This window comes from Ictidomys tridecemlineatus, chromosome 10 (genome assembly GCF_052094955.1).
Source record: "Ictidomys tridecemlineatus isolate mIctTri1 chromosome 10, mIctTri1.hap1, whole genome shotgun sequence".
NCBI lineage: Eukaryota > Metazoa > Chordata > Mammalia > Rodentia > Sciuridae > Ictidomys > Ictidomys tridecemlineatus.
In genome coordinates, this window is record NC_135486.1 from 7424162 (window position 1) to 7442512 (window position 18351).

Sequence of the window (18351 nt, forward strand, 5' to 3'; positions counted from 1 at the left end):
AACGCTAATCTGACAGATGTGTAAATCTGAAAGAACAGGCAGCAGGACTTACCTTGAGTTTCACAGCCCTCCTGACTTCAAAGAGTGGATTAAATACCGGTCAAAGAATTCTTTGTCTGTTCTGGATTTTAATGCCCAATCTGAGGAGCAGGGCAAAGATGTTCTCCCACTCTGTAGGCTCTCTCTTCACACTCTTGTATCCTTTGCTGTTAAGAAGTTTTTAATATGATGCCATCCACTTATTGACTTTTTAAAAATTTTACTTCTTGCACTTGAAGAGTTTTGTCAAGGAAGTCAGTTCCTGTGCCAACGTGATGGAGTGTTGGGCCATTTTCTCCCAGCAGTTGCAGGGTCTCTGGTCTAATGCCAGGTTTTAGTGGTCTTTGATCCATTTTGAGTAGACTTTTGTGCAGGGTGAGAGATAGGGGTTAAATTTCATTCTAGTACTTATGGATTTCCAGTTTTTCTCAGCACCATTTGTTTAAAAGGTGATCTTTTCTCCAACCTATGTTTTGGGCACCTTTGTCTAGAATCACATAACTGTATTTATGTGGGTTTGTTTCTGTGTCTTCTCTATTCCCTCCATTGGTCTTCATGCCTGTTTTGGTGCTAGTACCATTCCGTTTTTGTTACTATAGCTCTGTAGTATAATTTGAGGTCTGGTATTTTGATGTCTCCTGCTTCACTTTTCTCAGTAAGGATAGCTTTGACTATTTTGGGTCTCTTTACTATTCCAAATTAATTTCATAATTGCTTTTTCTAGTTCTTAATACACACAAAAACAAACAACCAAATCAATAAATGGGCAAAAGAAGACATTTCTCAAAAGAAGAAATACAAATGGTCAACAAATATCTAAAAAAAAAGTTCCACATTTCTACAATTATGGAAATGCTAATTAAAACTACACTGAGATTCCATCTCACTCCAGTCAGAATGGCAATTATCAAGGATATACATAACAGTAAATGTTGGTGAGGATGTGGAGAAAAACGTACACTCATACATTGCTGGTGGGAATGCAAATTAGTGCAACCACCGTGGAAAGCAGTATGGAGATTCCTCAAAAAAACAGGAATGGAACCACCATAAGACTCAGTTATCCTACTCCTCAGTCTATAACTAAAAGATTTAAAATCAGCATACTACAATGATAGGGGCACATCGATGTTTATAGCAGCTCAATTCACAATATCTAAGCTATGGACCCAACCTAGGGGCCCTTCCACAGATGAATGGATAAAGGAGATGTGGTATATAAACACAATGGAGTACTAATCAATCATCCATAAAGAAGAAGGAAACGGGACATTTGCTGGTAAATGGATGAATCTGGAGACTACCATGCCAAGTGTATAAGACAGTTCCCAAAAGTCAGAGGTCAAATGTTTTGTGTGATATGTGGAAGTAATCCAAAATAAGAGGGGTGGGGGATTTAAAAAATGAAGAAAGACCAGTGCAGTCGATTAAGGGGAATGAATGAAGTGAAGGGTGGGAATCTGACCTAACATTCCTGTGTACATACATGAACACACCAGGGATTCTCACCATCGTACACAGCCACAAGACACCGACTAAAAACAAAACTATACACACAAAAGATCAATGGAGCAGGCGGAAGGGAATAGGGGGAGTGAGGATGGAAGGGGAAAGGGAAATACTGGGGACTGAATTAGAACATGCTTTTATAATCACGTCAAAATGAATCTTAGTATTATGTATCACTAAAAATAACCAACAATTTATTGTTTGCTGTTCTTTGTGCTATGTTCTCTCCTTTGTATACATTCAAAGATCTTACCCTTTAGCCAGGAGGAACCTCTGAATGTTACCAAGTACAAAGCACATATGAAATTTAAGATGAGCCTTTTAGGGACACAAACCTAGTAAACTTCAAAGAATGCCCCGAGAGGACACGTGGGTGTGAGGGAGCCTGGTTAAGAAGCGGCTCGCCATCTCCAAGCCTGCCTGGTACTAGGTGCATACAGACAGGCAGGATGGGGGTCCTCTTCACCCGCTCCCCGACACCAGCCACCCACGCTGCCCCTGTGGGTGGTTTTCTGCTATGAAGATCACAAGTGAGTTGATGAGAACAGCTGACATGTAAAGACGGGGCTTGTTTCCTTCCACAGCTCCTTTAGGGCATGATAAACAGACCCCTTCAACTTCTGGTGTCTGTTTGGCCGAACAGATATAGAAATGATTGAAAAGAAATTAATACATCTAGGTGGTTTTTCTATCCCCTGCCCCCCCCACAAACAATGCTTATCTCTCACCTTATATATTGATTTACGGCCAGAAATTTGTTTCATTAAAAGTTTGGCATCTTCTTGACTTTTGACATAGCCTTTTGTAATATTGTACATCAAGCTGAGGTGTTTTTTGACCTGCACATCTACAATATTTATCAGCATTGGAATTGCTAACTGGAATTATGGAGAGAGAGAGAGAGAGACAGAGAAAAGCTCTGTAAATTTTGTGAAATTTAAAATGGTGCTTTTAGGTCATAAAGCAGAAGTTCCCAAAAATGTTGTCTCCAGACAAATAATGCAGTACTCAGACACTTGTTAAAGATGCAAATTCTATCAGGATGGCCTGAGGCCTGAGCCTGAGCAACTCCACTTTAAAACTCCAGTTTGAAACCTGCACACCTATAGAGCCCTCCAGTATGGCCCTCAAGCACAATCAAGTGATATGCATCTGCTGAACTTAAAGCCTCAGGCTTGAGACCTTTGATCTGACACTTGAACTTAGCACGCAGAGGGAATGTCTGTTATGAGCCTGTGTGTTTGCAGTGCTTAGAATTAATCTAGAAGTGTTTGCTGTGAATTGATTATGTCTATTGCAGTGCCTAGATTAAAGTTGTCATTTCCTTGATTAAGAACATACAGAGTGAAATTGTATTGAGTGACTTGAGTGAATAAAACATTGGAAAGGGCAGAAGGGTATGGACATTCTTTATCTCTCCTCTCAACTGCAAATGTCGCACCTTTTGCCCCTTGTGACACCCAGTCAGATGGTACTTGTGCTCCTAAGCAGGGGATCCAATAGAAACAGAGGCACGAACAGAGGGGGCACTCATCAATAATAATGAAAAGGGCGTGGACAGGGGAGAAGGTAAGGAAAGGAGGAAATTCCAGAGGCCATAGAAAGAACAAGCCAAAACTCTTCCACCAGATTCCTGGCTCCGGGACCCCTGCTCTTTGAAGAATTCTGTCTCTGTCTCGGTTTTGCAATAAACCTGCTGTATGCATGCTATCTCTGTGTCCTGTTCTTCAATTCTCTGCTGAAGGAGGTAAGTAACCCAGCACCCCTAGATAGTAACATAGTTACTGACTAAAGAACTCACTTCTTGTGAGATGAGGGACTTAGGGAACTAAGATCCTTCTTAGCTCTCAATTTCCCTGATCACAGGTTGAGGCAGGCTAACGTAGTGACTTCAAATTTTTAAACATAAACCTGTCTAGCTTCAAAACCAGTGTCCACCAGCTCTGTGACCTGGAGAAAGTTACTGAGTGACTTGGAGGACTCAGTGTCCTCGTGTATAAAATGAGGGTAATAATGTGTAGATACCAGAATTCCCATGGAGACAGCCCTCAAAAGCAGAAGCAGTCACAACCAGGGGACTTCCCACGGACTTATAGCTATGTCAAAGCTCATGGACAGATGGCAAGGGACGGGGTAACACGGGGGGGGGGAGACAAAGAACAGGAGAAGAGTATCACAGTGCAGGAATTGCAAGAGCAGAAAAAAGAGAAAGCTTTTTTAACCACCATTTGTGAAACTTGGGGGAAAGGGAGAGCTGTTTCAAGAAGACTTTTCAAAGCTTTCCACCACAACACACGGACATTCCCTGTGCCATCCCTTGGAGCACAGTGTCAAAATCTCCACAGGACTGTTATCATCATTTAACTGGATAACATACGTAAAGTACTTTACATAGTTCCTGGAAAATAAGTGCTCAATAAAAAAAAAAAAAGCTAACCATAACAATATTGAGTCCTTAAGGATACTTCATTGAGCTTTGTCTGGAGTATACCAGGAAGATTCCATTTTATTTTTCACAAAGTACCACTTCTAAAATAATTGTTTTACATTCATCAGAGCAAGATATCTGTACAAAAACTGATTACCTAAAGAAAATTCTGTCTTCTATTTTAAGACCTAGCCTCAGTACGTGACTCTTGATTTCTAGAGTCATTTGTATCAGGTAGAGTGATACCTACATGAGCACTCCACGCTAAACTCAGCCCATGCGGTAAAGATCATAGAGAGGGAATTAACCCTAAAAGCAGGTTCTGTGTATACAGCACTGCACAGCAATCCTCATGACATTCATATAAAATTTAAAAATGACCAGAAGCAGTCGATGAGCACAAGCTGGGCAAACAATTCTAACTTTAAAAAACATATAACTCTGAAATCTTTCGGAGGAGGGGACTAGGTGGAAGATGCTGATGCATGAATTGGGTCCGTAGTGTTTACGGCAAGGTTTTTAAATGTCAAACCTGTACCATTTCAATACATACTAACAGACTTTTTGATGTGATAAGAATTATTAAGAAAAAATGGAGTGGCAAGTATAATCTCTCAACTCCCAAGCTGAATGCTGATGCGGTGCATCTCCATTGGAAAGAGAGAAAGCAGGTGTAAATGTCGAGAACGGAAACATAAAAATCTACCTCAGAATTCAAACCAGGGCCATGGAGAGAAGGAATGATAATTGCTAATGAACCTGAAGACCACAGGAAAGGCAGCATGCTATGTGAGTTGGGGACTGTGGAGGGGGAGAATTTCCTTGCTATTTCTACATAGTTTGGGTGATTGGAACAAATTTTACTGACATTTGAAGTACTTGTTTCTAGATCAGCCTGCTTCTAGAGGCACCTATTTTTCACCCATTCACTTAGCAGGAATATTCACTAAGGCCTTAACTACACAGCAGGCACTGTTTTGAGCCGGAGGTTACATCAGTGACCAAAACAAGAAGGCCTGCCTTGGGGCACAGTACAGACAAAAAATGGGGAGAAAAGTAAGAGTTCAGCAGACAGAACAGGGTCCAGAGGAGGGAGCCCAAGGCTGAAGGTGGGCACAGGTGGCCATTGCTCTTAAAACAAGGACATTTCTGAAATCACTTATTAAGTGATATAGGAAAAAATCCTAACAATTTAAAATTCAAAGTCTTACCTTGAAGATAGGAAGAAACCTAATTATTCTTAAGTATCCCATCACCACTGTGAGCTGGATAAGGAACAAGTTGCTTGTTCTTAGTCTGACAAAGTATATACAAAAGATATCCACGAGCCCAATAAGCAAAATTAAAAAATCCAAAGTATTCCAATGTTGTTTAAAATAGTTCCTTTTCAGAATAATTAACTGTGTAGAAAAGAAATAGAATCTATGTCATTTCATAGTACCTATACATGGTGTAAGGGGAAAAATTCTTACAGTTTGACCACTAAGCTTTCAGCTATAAATGAGTTATATTCCAAAAGTTGAGCTTTAAGTTATTCATTTGGAATTTCCCAAAATTCTTTGTAATCTCCAACATCAAAAATTTTAGTGTGAATCAATATATATAATCTATAATGAAACTGGAGTGCCAAAACCAAGAATATAAAAAATAGCAATAAGCAGATTCATTATAATACCGTTCATAACAAAGTCTGAAAGCGGTTCTGGCTTCGCAGCACAGGGAAAGGTCCTCGTGTTATGACAAAGACCAGCAAAACATTGTTGCTTCTATTTGCTAATTTATTTCTTGTATCATTACTGAAAGTATGTGGAAGAAATCTCTTTGTCTGGATTTTCAGCTTTCTTTTGCCTTATCCTAGGATTCTCTCTACTTTTATATTTAGTTAATGTCCAAGACTGTGACTCTTCTATTAATTTCATTATTAAAACTCAGAAAATTCAAACAAAAGTTACTAAAATTCCAGGACCACATCAACCATAATAACAGATAGCTTCTGTTAACAAATGATTTGAAACTATTCTAAATATCTGCGTTATTCTTTTCATGGACTATATTTTTATTTTAAACAGTACCTTCAAAGTTGATTCTAACGCACATAAAAATATAAAATAGTGGTTCATTGATATCAGTGCTGATACATTTAACTCTCTTGCCATTGGCCATAAATGTATTATCATGGGATAAATATACAATAATGTCTTAATATGTCCTGCATATTCAAATTCTTCTGAAAATACAAGGTGATATACAAAAATCAGAAATCTATTACTCCTGGAAAAAAAAATCAAATAAAATGTCAGATCACTTCCAAGAATAACAATTAAGAGCTGAAGTTCAACATTTGTTTAAATAAATCATTAAAATTAATTTGAAGACTACAAATAAAATAATAGCAAAAATAAAAGCATAATTTCTGTACATCAAAATCATAATGGAGAAAGATAAAAATATGTTTCTGTTTATCTATTTTTAGGATGGGGAGCATCTTTTTTAAAAAATCAATGCTAGGGGCTGGGGTTGTGGCTCAAGCGGTAGCACGCTCGCCTAGCATGCGTGCGGCCCGGGTTCGATCCTCAGCAGCACCACATACCAACAAAGATGTTGTGTCCGCCGAGAACTAAGAAAAAATAAATAAATGTTAAAATTCTCTCTCTCTCTCTGTCCCCCCCCCTCTCACTCTCTCTTTAAAAAAAAAAGAAAAAAAATCAATGCTATAGGATATAGGAAATGATGCAAGGATTCATAAATCAAAAGCAAAAACAAAATGACAAGAATATGAGTTACACATCAGCATTATTTAAATATAAGAACAGAAAAACAACTATTCAATAATTACTATAACATGTATTTCTTAAAACTTTTCAATCCATCTAAAATAGACCCTAATTTTTTTTGAGCCTGATTTTTTAAAAAATAAATTCCCTGCATATGTCAATATCCTAGGTGTTTGATTTTTCTATTTATCTTTGAATTAATTAAATGGAAGAAAGCAAAACAATGTCCGATTTTGTTGCAAAAGATCAACACCCACTTAAAATTCAGCAGCTTCAGTGATGAAGGTATTGTTAAGTCCGAGTTGTATTTCTCCTAAAGACAGACCTCAATATGACCACCCTGCGGCACAGATGAAATTAAACTGAGCTAGATCTAATGCGCCACCTGGGTACTTCTCACCCTTGCACTGCATCTAGAAGAAGATGCACGCATCCCAGTCCACGACATGACCCCACAAGACCACCCTCTCTTCTTCCTGCCCACGCTCTCATAGAAGCACCAGTGAAGGGGCTGAAACAGAATGAAGGGAAGCAAGCACTCTGTACCTTCACCCCTTCGTCAATGAGAGTTGACCATGATATTAGTTTTATTTTAATAAGGAAAATCAAAGTCATTTATTCAAAAACTATGGAAATTATACTATTTTCAAGGGTACTGCTATTAAAAGTTCATAATACTTGTGTGCACGTATGAATATGTCACAACGAATCCCATTTCTAGGTGCAACTATGATGCACCAATTAAAAAAATGTAGGGAAAAAAGTTCACAATACTTACCCAGGTAGAATAAAACGTCCCCTTTCTCTATGATATTCCAAGTAAGTTAACATGTTTTTAAACTTTATAAGCCAACTTCTAGCTCTTACGTAAGTTGAAACATCATGAATATTCATGAATCTAACAAAAATACAACATGCATTATGATAAAAACTGACCATAATAAATAGGGTAATATAAAAGGGGAAGTTATACTAAATACAAGTTTAATGAGGATCTACTAAATAAATTCACTGAATCCCAAGCCTCTGCACCCATCCACCTATCCACCTGTGGTCATGGGACATGAGACACCTGTGCCACCCCCCCCACCCCACCCCACCCCGTTCCTAGAACCATTCCTGACCTGAGACAGAATGTAATTAAAGCTTCTCTAGACCAATCCTTTGGGGATAGACCAGCCCAAGCCTCCCCCCACAAAGGCCCTGCTTTTCATAATCCCAGGGACTAAGGACAGCTCTCCCACAAAGATCGCTGGGCTCCTGCCCTGCTCACTCTCACCCTCAGAGCTTTGCTGTGAATCACCTGTTACCTAATGCTTGCCAGGACTGTGCCCAGATACGCACTTATCTCTGAGACACTGGGTTTTCCCCACCGGATTTCATCGCATCCATCAAAACCAGTTGAGCCGGTAGAGAGACTGCTCTACCCCAGAACTGTTTAACCACAGACCCAGGCCTCGGCCTTCTCCTCTAGCAATTTCGTGGATATGATATGAAAGCAACACACTCATGACAACAACAGAAGCCATGAAGTTCTCCTTCATGGGTCCCCTTGTCTCTCATCTAATTACTCCTCCAGAGTCCGCTAATGTCACCAAGCTCATGAAACCACACGGGAAAATTAGCAAACAAGAAAAATAGAAAATACATGAATAGATGGATAGATGGACAGATAGATGGATGTGGATAGATAAAAATAGATAATAGATTGATCAGTCTGGACATTTAACACTCCATTTGTTCATTCTTAATCACATACCAACTCAATTTTGGAAATATCAAATTTAATTAATTAATCAATTAACTGAATTAATCGAAGAAGTATTATACTTACTTTCCTTGGATGGGGCAATAGCTTTTTGTTGCACCAATTAATATCCGGGCTGCCTCTACTCCAAGGATGCCATCATTACACTGCTTTTCAAAGCTACTCTAAACACACAATTTTAAACAAAAATTACAAAAGATCAAAACATGAATATAATCTACTCTGCTTACACCTTACATAGCCCTTGCTGTTATTACCGAACTCAATAAATTGGCCCTCTGTATTCATGGTTTCTGCCTCTATGAATTCAATCAACAACTGAAAATGTTCAGGGGAAAAAACTGGTCTATAATAAGAATATGTAGACTTTTATCATTATTCTTCAAATAATATAGTATAACAACTATTGACATAGTGTTTGCTCTGCATTGTGCATAATTCAGAGATGATTTAAAGAATACAGGAGGAAAAGCATAGGAAAGTTATATGCACATGCTCTGCCAGTTCATATAAGCAACACGAATCTGCAGATTTGAGTGTCCATTTTGCAGCTGGGGATCCTAGAACCAATCCCACGTGGATGGTAAAGCATGCCCACAGATGAAAATATACTACTACAGAGAATCTACAGGAGGAAATAAATTTCATTTGATTCAAATATCTACTCAGAATTCATTTTTATTTTACTAAGTACAGTCCTAAATGTTATAAGAGATACAGAGGAAAGTTCCTAGCTTCAAGATGCTCAGAATCTACACAATTCAGACTTCATTTTAGTAATATAAACCACACCGGTAGCACCATCCTTCTGGAGCAGAAAGCAGTGCAAAGTATTAATTCAAAGTGTGACTAATATCTCAGCTCCACTACCAAAAGAGAAAGATATTCCCAGGTTAACCTTCACCTCTAAACAGGAGGCTTACAGGACCACAGATAGACCTAATCAAATAAGCTCACCAAGACATATCATAATCAAAATAACTAACACAGAAAGTAAGGAAAGAATATTAAAAGCCCCAAGAGAGAAAACACCAGGTCATGTTTAAAGGCAAACCAATAAAACGCACTTCTCATTTCTCAGCTTAGACCCTACAATCAAGGAGGCCTGGAATGAGATATTCCAAACCCTAAAAGAGAACAAGTGCCCTCTAAGATTACTATACCCAACAAAGCTCAGTTTCAAATTTGAGGGGAAAATTAAAAATGACAACAATATACTAAAAGAATTCATGATGGGGGGAAAGTACACTTTTATATCGTTGCTGGGACTCCAGACTAGTACAACCACTCTGGAAAGCAGTATGGAGACTCCTCAAAAACTAGGACTGGAGGGCTGGGGATGTGGCTCAAGCTCGCCTGGCATGCGTGCGGCCTGGGTTCCATCCTCAGCACCACATACCAACAAAGATGTTGTGTCCGCCGAGAACTAAAAAATAAATATTAAAAATTCTCTCTCTCTCTCTCTCTCTCTCTCTCTATCTCTCTCTCTCTCTCTCTCTCAAAACAAAACAAAACAAAAAACTAGGAATGGAACCACCGTATGACCCAGCTATCCCACTCTTCAGTGTGTAACTAAAAGACTGAAAGTCAGCACACTACAGCGATGCCACCACATCAGTGTTTATAGCAGCACAATTCAAGAACAAATATGTTCTTCAACAGAAAATTAAAGAAGGATCTACAGATTATAAGAGACTTAATAGAGATATTGGTTAGTTGCAGTGTGTGAACTTCAACAAAACTCAATTTGAAAGCATAAACTGTAAGGTAAGCATGTATCATATTTCTAAGACAACTGAAAATGTTATTGGTTTGATATCTATTCTTATTAGGTAATTATTAATTTTAGGAACAATATTAGCATTTTACTGTGTTCTTAAAAGACTTTAAATTTTACATATACATTTTGAAATATTTACAGATAAAGTGATATGACACCCAGGATTTATTTCAAAATAATATGGAAGGTGGGGGAGTGATTGAAGAGGCAGAGGGGGCAGGATTGGTTGTGTGTGGATAATTGTTAAGGCTGGGTGGTGGGCACATGGTGACTTATTACACCACCTTTGTGTATGTTAGGAATTCTTCATGACAATGAGTTTTTAAAAGAAAGTAAAAAAGAAGAATGTGAACACAGTAAGTATATTATACACTTGCTATATCAAATAAAATTTGTCCTATTTAAATAGAAACCTAATTTAAACCTGATATAATTGACTCAAACTTTATTTTACCTAGTAATATTCCTGTGTGTATGTTAGAACATGTAAATTATTAGTACCAAAATTTGAAGAGAATTTTTTGGTTCACCAGATTTACTTTAGCTTATATTACTAAAATAAATTTTTTTTAGAAACAAGGAAATTTTGTATGAGAGGAAGTCAACTATGTCAAATTTGTAAAAAACAGTTTCAAATATTTAAAGCTGTTTATCTAAGTATGTAAATGACATTAATAATTACTCTAAAGACCCTCAAAAATAACTACTAGATACAAAATCAGTGTATAAAAATCAGTAGCTAGGGATTGACATTGTTGCTCAGTGGTAGAATCTTGCCTAGCATATTTGAGGCACTGGGTTCAATCCTCAGCAGCACGTAAAAAAATAAATAAAGTTATGTCCAAACGGACATAAAAAATTACAACTAAAAAAAAATTTAAAAATTTTTAAGTCAATAGCTTCTCTGTAAGCCAATAATGAACCTTTTGAGAAATAAATCAGAAAATTTTCCATTCAAAATAGCTTCAAAAAAACCAAAATATCTAAGAAGAAACCTAGTTAAGGAGGTAAAGGATCTCTATAAGGAAAATAAAGGAACAGTCGAAAGAAAATTGAAGAAGGCATTATAAATTGGAAGGATCTCCCATGTTCATGGATTGGCAGAATTGATTTTGTTAAAACAGACATATAACCAAAGTAATCTATACATTTAATGCAAGCCACATCAAAGTACAAATGATATTCTTCACATGATTGGAAAAAACAATTTTAAAATTCATATGGAAGAACAAAAGACCCAGAATAGCCAAAGTAATCCTGAGCTCCCAAAAAGCAATGCTACAGGTATCATAATACCCAACTTCAAATTTTACTTCAGAGCCCTAGTAACAAAAACTATAGGGTAATGGGGGGGGGGGGATACAGATGCATAGACCAATGGAATAGAATGGAGACACAGAGACAAACCCACACAGCTACAGAGCTAGACAGGGTGGCCCACACCTATAACTCAGTGGCTTGGGAGGCTGAGGAAGGAGGACTACAAGTTCAAAGCCAGCCTCAGCAACTTAGCAAGGACCTAAGGGAAGGTCCAGGATGTAGCTCAGTGGTAAAGAGTCCCTGGGTTCAATTCTCAGTGAAGGAGGAAAAGAGTCGCTGAGGGAAAGAAGAGAAAGAGAAGGGAGGGGAGGAGCGGGGAGAGGAAAGAGGAAGGGGAGAAAGAGGAAGAGAGGAATGGGGACAGGAGGAGGAGGAAAAGAGGAGGAAGAGAAAGAAGAGGAAGGAGGAGAAGGAAGAGAAAGAAGAGGAAGGAGGAGGAGGAAGAGGCGGCGGCAGCAATACCAACCATTTGTATTATCGCCACGTGCAATCTGGCTTCTTCTATTAAAACTTCATCTGTCGGGGACTGCTCTGTTTCATCATCATGTACAAGATGGGAAAGTGGAACAGCATTTGACTAAATTGTAGAAAACAAAGAGATGAAGTTAAAAATAGGTAAAAAAAAATTATTAGAAGATAGCAAGGCTATACTCAACAAAGATCTCAGTGACTCAGAGTTGCTCAGATAAGGAGCCGTGCATAAGCTGGGAACTGTTTCGCCATATGAGAAGTGCGTTTTTCAATTGTGGTGAAATAAACATAGATAGCCAAATTTTTCTCCAAACTCTCCATGCTTGGCTACTCTCTAGATTGCCCTGCTTTGGGCTTCTTAGGACACTTACACAGGGAGCCATCTCTTGGTATCTCTACCCACTGGAAGCATAATCTCTCCTGCTGCCCCATCAGCCAGTCTGTGAAAACATCCATTCTCCTCACATTTGGCAAATGAGGCTAACCACCAAGACCTTCTCTTTGGAGAAAGAATTCAAAGTCATTTCCCCAAGGTGGCAAAACTCCTGAATTTTCTGATATTGGGTTAGCAGAATCAGGTTTCTTTTCTCTCTCTCTCTCTCTCTCTCTCTCTCTTTTACAGACTATAAGGCCAGGCAGACAGACCAAGGGAAGGAAAAGAGGATTATTTTTTGTCAGGCACCAACTCACCGGAATGATGTATTCGATCTTCGCTTTTTCTTCCACTAAAGTCCAGTTGACGTTTGTCAACATCTTTTCGGTCTTGTATAAAGTGGTTGTGTTCTGTATTATCTCCTGAATGTGCTGAATGGCATTTTGCATGGCCATTTGTCTTGGGAGGGAAATCGCACAAAAACCTGTGACAAAGAAGAGCAAGGGCCTGAGCGGCATAGTGAGGACTGCTAGGGAGAACGGACTGGGGACGACCCTGCCGCGAGCTCCTGGGTTCACCTGCACAGCCAAACCAGAGCAGAGGGCAGGGGCACGGCTCGCTCCCAGGTTTCCCACAGAATCACCCCACCCCCTGTTTCCTTTGGCTCTATAACCGAACTGCATCTGGCCCAATTGCTAAAGGCATGACTTAATATGTCAAGGCACCCTACCAGTAATTCTCAAAATGTGGGAAACTACCTGTGTCTTCTCCAGGTAGAAGGGCTGCTGATCAAACTGTCAAATTCCTGGGCTCTGTCCATACCCTCCGAATCAGGCTGGCCTGAGAATTTGCATTTTTAACAAGTTCTTCAGCTGTTTCTTATCCACAATGAAATGTGAAAGCCAATAGAGACACCTCACATTTAATACCTTTCTCTGGCCAGCAAATCTGCACGCGCAAATGTTATCCCTCCTCTGTTCTCGCTGGCTGTGCTCTCCCAGAGTTACTAACTTGGTTTATCAAGGCTATGGGCATTCAGAGGTGGCTACTCTGATAATGATACCAAGTATTTCAGACATGGAAGGAAACCATCCCTCTTTAAATTAGTGAGTTGATCTTGTGGTTTATCTGTGAACAAGTGAGTGGGGATATGTAAATTTCTAGTAGTCTGATCCATTCTAGATTCCCTGATGGAATCAGTTCTCGACCAGCAGAGCTGAGGAGCCGACCCTCCTATAGGACTGCCTAATCCCACCCCAGCTCCCTCCCCCTTGCCCACTGCTGCCGGCCATCTGATCCTGGATTTCTCAACTGGATGTGTCTCTTGTAACTTTATTGTATTTATGCATTTTATGATAAACAAGTTTCAAATACCTTTGAGATCACAGAAAATGTTCCTGTTTGGATTTAATCACATGTACACTAATTACTATTATCAAGCTCAAATTCCTACTAGAAGTAGACAACGGTGGCAGAGCCTGGGGCTTGTCTTCCAATGTCCATTCTTTTCTTCTTCCTTATCCTATCCACCAATACAATATCTGAACTGGGGGTGAATACATGGCCAGCCAGTAAAAGATGATATTCCCCATCTTCCCTTACGAATGTGTGCCACGTGATTTAATTCTGGATAAATTTATTAAATTCTGGATATTTATATTAGATTCTGGATATTAAGTTCTGGTTATATAGATATTAAGTTCTGGATTGTACCTTTAAAAGTTAGATGCTTACCCCCACCCACCCACCTATCCCCACTTCCTCTTCTAGTTGCTTGGATAATAGGTGGTAATGAGCGATCTCCTGCCCTGCAGACTAGAGGAGCACCCTACAGAACAGAGGAGCAACAGAAAGGGAAGAACTTGGACCCCTGGATGACCTGGTGCAGCAGAACCATCCCACTCTTTTGGATTCTGCAGTGAGGGGAAAAGAGATTCCTGTGTCTTATTTAAGCCTCTGTTCACTTGGCTTCTGCTACACCAGATGAACCAATATTACAATTACACAGCATCTTTATTAATTGTTATCCACAAAGATAACGAGTAAATGAAAATAACTGGCCTCGAAACCAGTTCCTTGAACTTCATAAGAAATGTCTGCATTACCCGCAGCAGTAACTTATTTGCATTTTTCTCCCCAGTTAGGAAACGATTATGCATATACTTTACCTAAAGTCCTAGCCGAGAAAGTCATCATGTATGAATTTATTGCCATAGTCAATAACGATATCACTTGTACATAGAAAATAAACTAAAAACAAAGCATACAGATGATTAGAAAGAGAATACCACCTCAGTTTTCAAAAGGCAAGCATTGCTCATTTAACCACCAACACAATTCCACCTTAATCTTTTGTCTTTAATCTTTACACTGTCTCCAGTAAATAAGCTGAGGCAAAAGGTCAGTTTTGTGGACACTGTTTGAACACGATAGACCAGGGAAGAAATTATACCAGGAAGAATGTGAACAAAGGAAAAGTAATAGGCTGTGCCAGATAAGGACGCTGAGAGAAGAGCTTTCAGCCATCACCGACCTGGCTGTACAACATGCAGGATGGGGAGACACCCCGCAGCAGCCAGGCAGGACAGGGACATACACCTGCCACCAGCACCTACCGTGGCTACTGAGAGGCCGTGAGGGAGCAGGCTGGAGCTGAGGTGCAGTTTGGGGAGGCACCAGACACACAAAAAAATAGACAAGTGCCTCTGTAAGCCTGGGCTCTGCCGTGTATTAACCCTGTGATTGAGGCCAGTCAGCCCCTCTGAGCCCCTCACCGTAAGTAGATCTCTCCAGGGTGTTTCCCATCTGACTGGTAACAGTCCCCTCGTGTGCGTGGTGAACATCCTGATTCTGCAGATCGTGATCACAGATCGCAGAGCCAAGAGGACCTTAACATCGGACAGAGTTAGGAAACACTATGAAATGGTACCCAAATGCGAGTTAACATCTTGTCGGCTTGGTTTTAAGCCAACTCGTTGCATATAAGAGAATCAAAGGAGCTGAAATGTTGGTTATCATGATTTTCTTCTGGAGTAGGGAAGGACAAGCCACCTTACTGGAACTCCCATGCTCCCATGTGAAGCCCACGTATATAAATCTTCAGGATAGATGTGGTGAGGAATATGATATTCCATCAAGAAAAGCACTTCCTCTTAAAAATTCCTTTCATTCCAGACCACGTGGTAACAGTTCTTAATGCAACACTGTTTAAAATCTTTCTGGCCTTAGTGTACTTCACCAGCATTTCCGTTCTTGTTCTGACAGATGTAGGGATGGGAATGCTCTCCATAAGGGCATTATTTTTTCCCATGCTTTCTGACATCAATTGAAAAAGAGCATTTGTATAGTTTTACGGCATTTATGGAGCATGGATAAAGGGTCAGGTGTTTTAGTAAGCATCATCTCCAGCCTCCACTGGAAACTGAGGCTCAGCAAGGCTGGGAACTTCTGCAAGATCACCCAGACCAGGACTGGTAGAGTCAGGACGGTAAGGCAAGTCTCCTTAGCACCCCTGTTCTAAACACATGACCACTGGTCCCTGTCACAAGGTCAACATTAAACAACTTTCCTCTGAGTCCCTTCTATTTAAAAGGATGCATTTAAAAAATCTAATTCAGAACCAGTTAACTTTATTATCTGAGTATAGTAACAAGTACCACAAGATAGGAAAAAGTGCATAAATACTAGGAACCATGAGACGTGATTCTTTTTTCCCTACCATGTGTGGTGCCGCTACTTTTTGATCAGCCAGATTATAAATATCAGGAGACAAAAGTAAGCTAAAAACTCCTTTAATTCCAGACCACGCGATGACAATTCCCCATCGCCAACTGTACTCATAACTGGAATGCATCAAAATCGGGGTCACAAAAATAACAGTAAGCAACCTGTGGACAGAAAACATTGAAAACGAATAAATCACACCTCGCATATGAATGTTACTTACAGACGAAACCATCTACTCAATCCTAAATTTTTCAAGAAAGAGAGATGACACAGTAAGCCAATCAAGCTTTCTGGGACTAAACAAATCTATCTAAATTTTCTGCGTAATACCAAGTCTTGAAAAATAATGCTTGGAGTTCCATGTATACAAACAGTGACTTATCATTAACACTATTGTGTACTATTTGCATGTGGGTGGTAAATGCCGGCATGGAGACCTCTTCAAAGAACGTGGACAAGATCATCTATTCCCTGAAGGGTCATAAAATGACTGGATTCAGAATCCCGAATGGGAAGACATATTGTAGCTACATGAATAAACTTCATCCAACCAAAATTTTCCCTAGCTTCCATAGAATCATCCACTAAATGTCACACAAATCGTTTCAACTTGTGCCTTCTTTCTATCTAGGTCATTTCTCTATAGGATCCCGAGGGGATCTGTGCACTATAGTTCAGATGGAGATGATCATAATCATAATCAGACTGTGTGCAAGGCTGGCACTGAAAACTACAGGAGGTACTGCAAGTCCAAGAGTCTGGTCCCGTGTTGCTGTTTTTGTTATTATTATAATATGGCTGTCCTGATTTTCTCACAATGAGAAAGAACTTTCAAAGCAATGGAAGGATTTGAACAGAAAGCATTGGTAGCTATTCCCTCCACACCCCAGTCTTCACCTCACGTGGCCCCAGAATGCTTACTCCAGTTTGAAGGTTTTTTGAGTCCCTGACTCCAGACCTATGAGAATTCTTCAGGCTTTGGAAAAGTGGCAAGTCAGTCACCTCTGCTTACAGTTAGAGTTTGTCTGCCCACATCTGCTCTCTGCCATCCCCCTCTCCAGTCCCACAAACCGAGGGTGGCATCCAGACACTGTTCTCCTTCCCACTTTTTGGTCTAGGGTTGGAGGATACTGGTTCAACCAGTTCCGCTGTAAGTCCTTGGGTTGCAGAGCTGTGCAAACTTGCCTTGGGAAATAAGTGGTCCTTCAACTCAGAAGCCAACCAATGTGGTGCTTTAGATAAGTACACTGGAACTTAAGTAAATGCTCAAAGTTACATAGTGACAAAGCTAACAAGTGTGAGAGGTGGAATTTGCGCTTAGAAATAAGCACACAAATTATTCTAGGAAGCAATGACTAACTCAGGTTTTTTTAAAAGTTGTCCAGATAGGAAAGCAGAGAAAAGATAATACTAGATAACTACTGACTGGACAGCCACATAGGTGTAGCAGGTGGGCACCAAGACCAGGCCCAGAACGGACGGGGCAGAGGATGGAGAGGGCGGGCAGGACTGCGGCTGCACACGGTGCCCCTGGAGAAAGGACAAGTGAGAATCCAGGAGAACATCTTACAACCCAGGCTCCCTTGGCCATGGCCTTGTGTGGCAATGGCACGGCCCTGGAGTCCCACGGAGGACACAGCTATCGGGAGCCGGCAGCGGCCTTCTGGAAGCATGCCTCGTCCCTCGTGGACCAGACTTAAATCCCAATCCCAGACCATGTGCCCACAGGTAGATGCTGGGCTGGATCTGGAGTCTCTGGGCTTCAGCTGTGGTCTGATGAGGAACCCTGTCTCAAGGGCTTCACTCATACTAATGGCGAATCGTGCATGGAAAGTGCTCCATAAATGACTTTATCCTATCCTAATGGATCACCAAAAAAAAAAAAAAAAGATGATGAAAGTCCACCAAAATGTTAAGAGCCATTAGTCTAGTCCAGTGGTGCTCCCACCTGAACCTGTCTGAACCCCCCAGAGAGCTTGTTAAACCCACTTCCTCTCTCACCTCCACAGCCTCCACGCAGGAGAACCTCTGGAACGGGGCCATGAACTTTCATGCCTGGCAGGCTCAGGAGTGGGGCTGCTGCTGGTGGTCCACCTTCTCTCAATTCACAGGTGAAACCTTGGAAAAGAAACGCTCCCCACCTGCACAGCAGCCCAGCCTGCG

At 40.3% G+C, this 18351-nt stretch overlaps 1 protein-coding gene across 2 annotated transcripts in view; it reads right to left on the reverse strand.

Moving 5' to 3' along the window:
• Slc9c2 (solute carrier family 9 member C2 (putative)) overlaps positions 1 to 18351 on the reverse strand; it is a 55076-nt gene that overhangs the window by 18690 nt on the left and 18035 nt on the right. The window contains exons 10-18 of one of the 2 annotated variants that reach the window (XM_021722653.3): positions 16181 to 16349; positions 14631 to 14712; positions 12780 to 12946; positions 12085 to 12195; positions 8585 to 8682; positions 7529 to 7648; positions 6049 to 6247; positions 5188 to 5376; positions 2277 to 2426 (exon numbers count right to left, since the gene is read on the reverse strand). In XM_021722653.3, coding sequence (XP_021578328.2) covers positions 2277 to 2426; positions 5188 to 5376; positions 6049 to 6247; positions 7529 to 7648; positions 8585 to 8682; positions 12085 to 12195; positions 12780 to 12946; positions 14631 to 14712; positions 16181 to 16349 — 1285 coding nt within the window. The remainder of the gene's footprint in view (positions 1 to 2276; positions 2427 to 5187; positions 5377 to 6048; positions 6248 to 7528; positions 7649 to 8584; positions 8683 to 12084; positions 12196 to 12779; positions 12947 to 14630; positions 14713 to 16180; positions 16350 to 18351) is intronic. The other variant, XM_078022322.1, reaches the window with a different exon arrangement.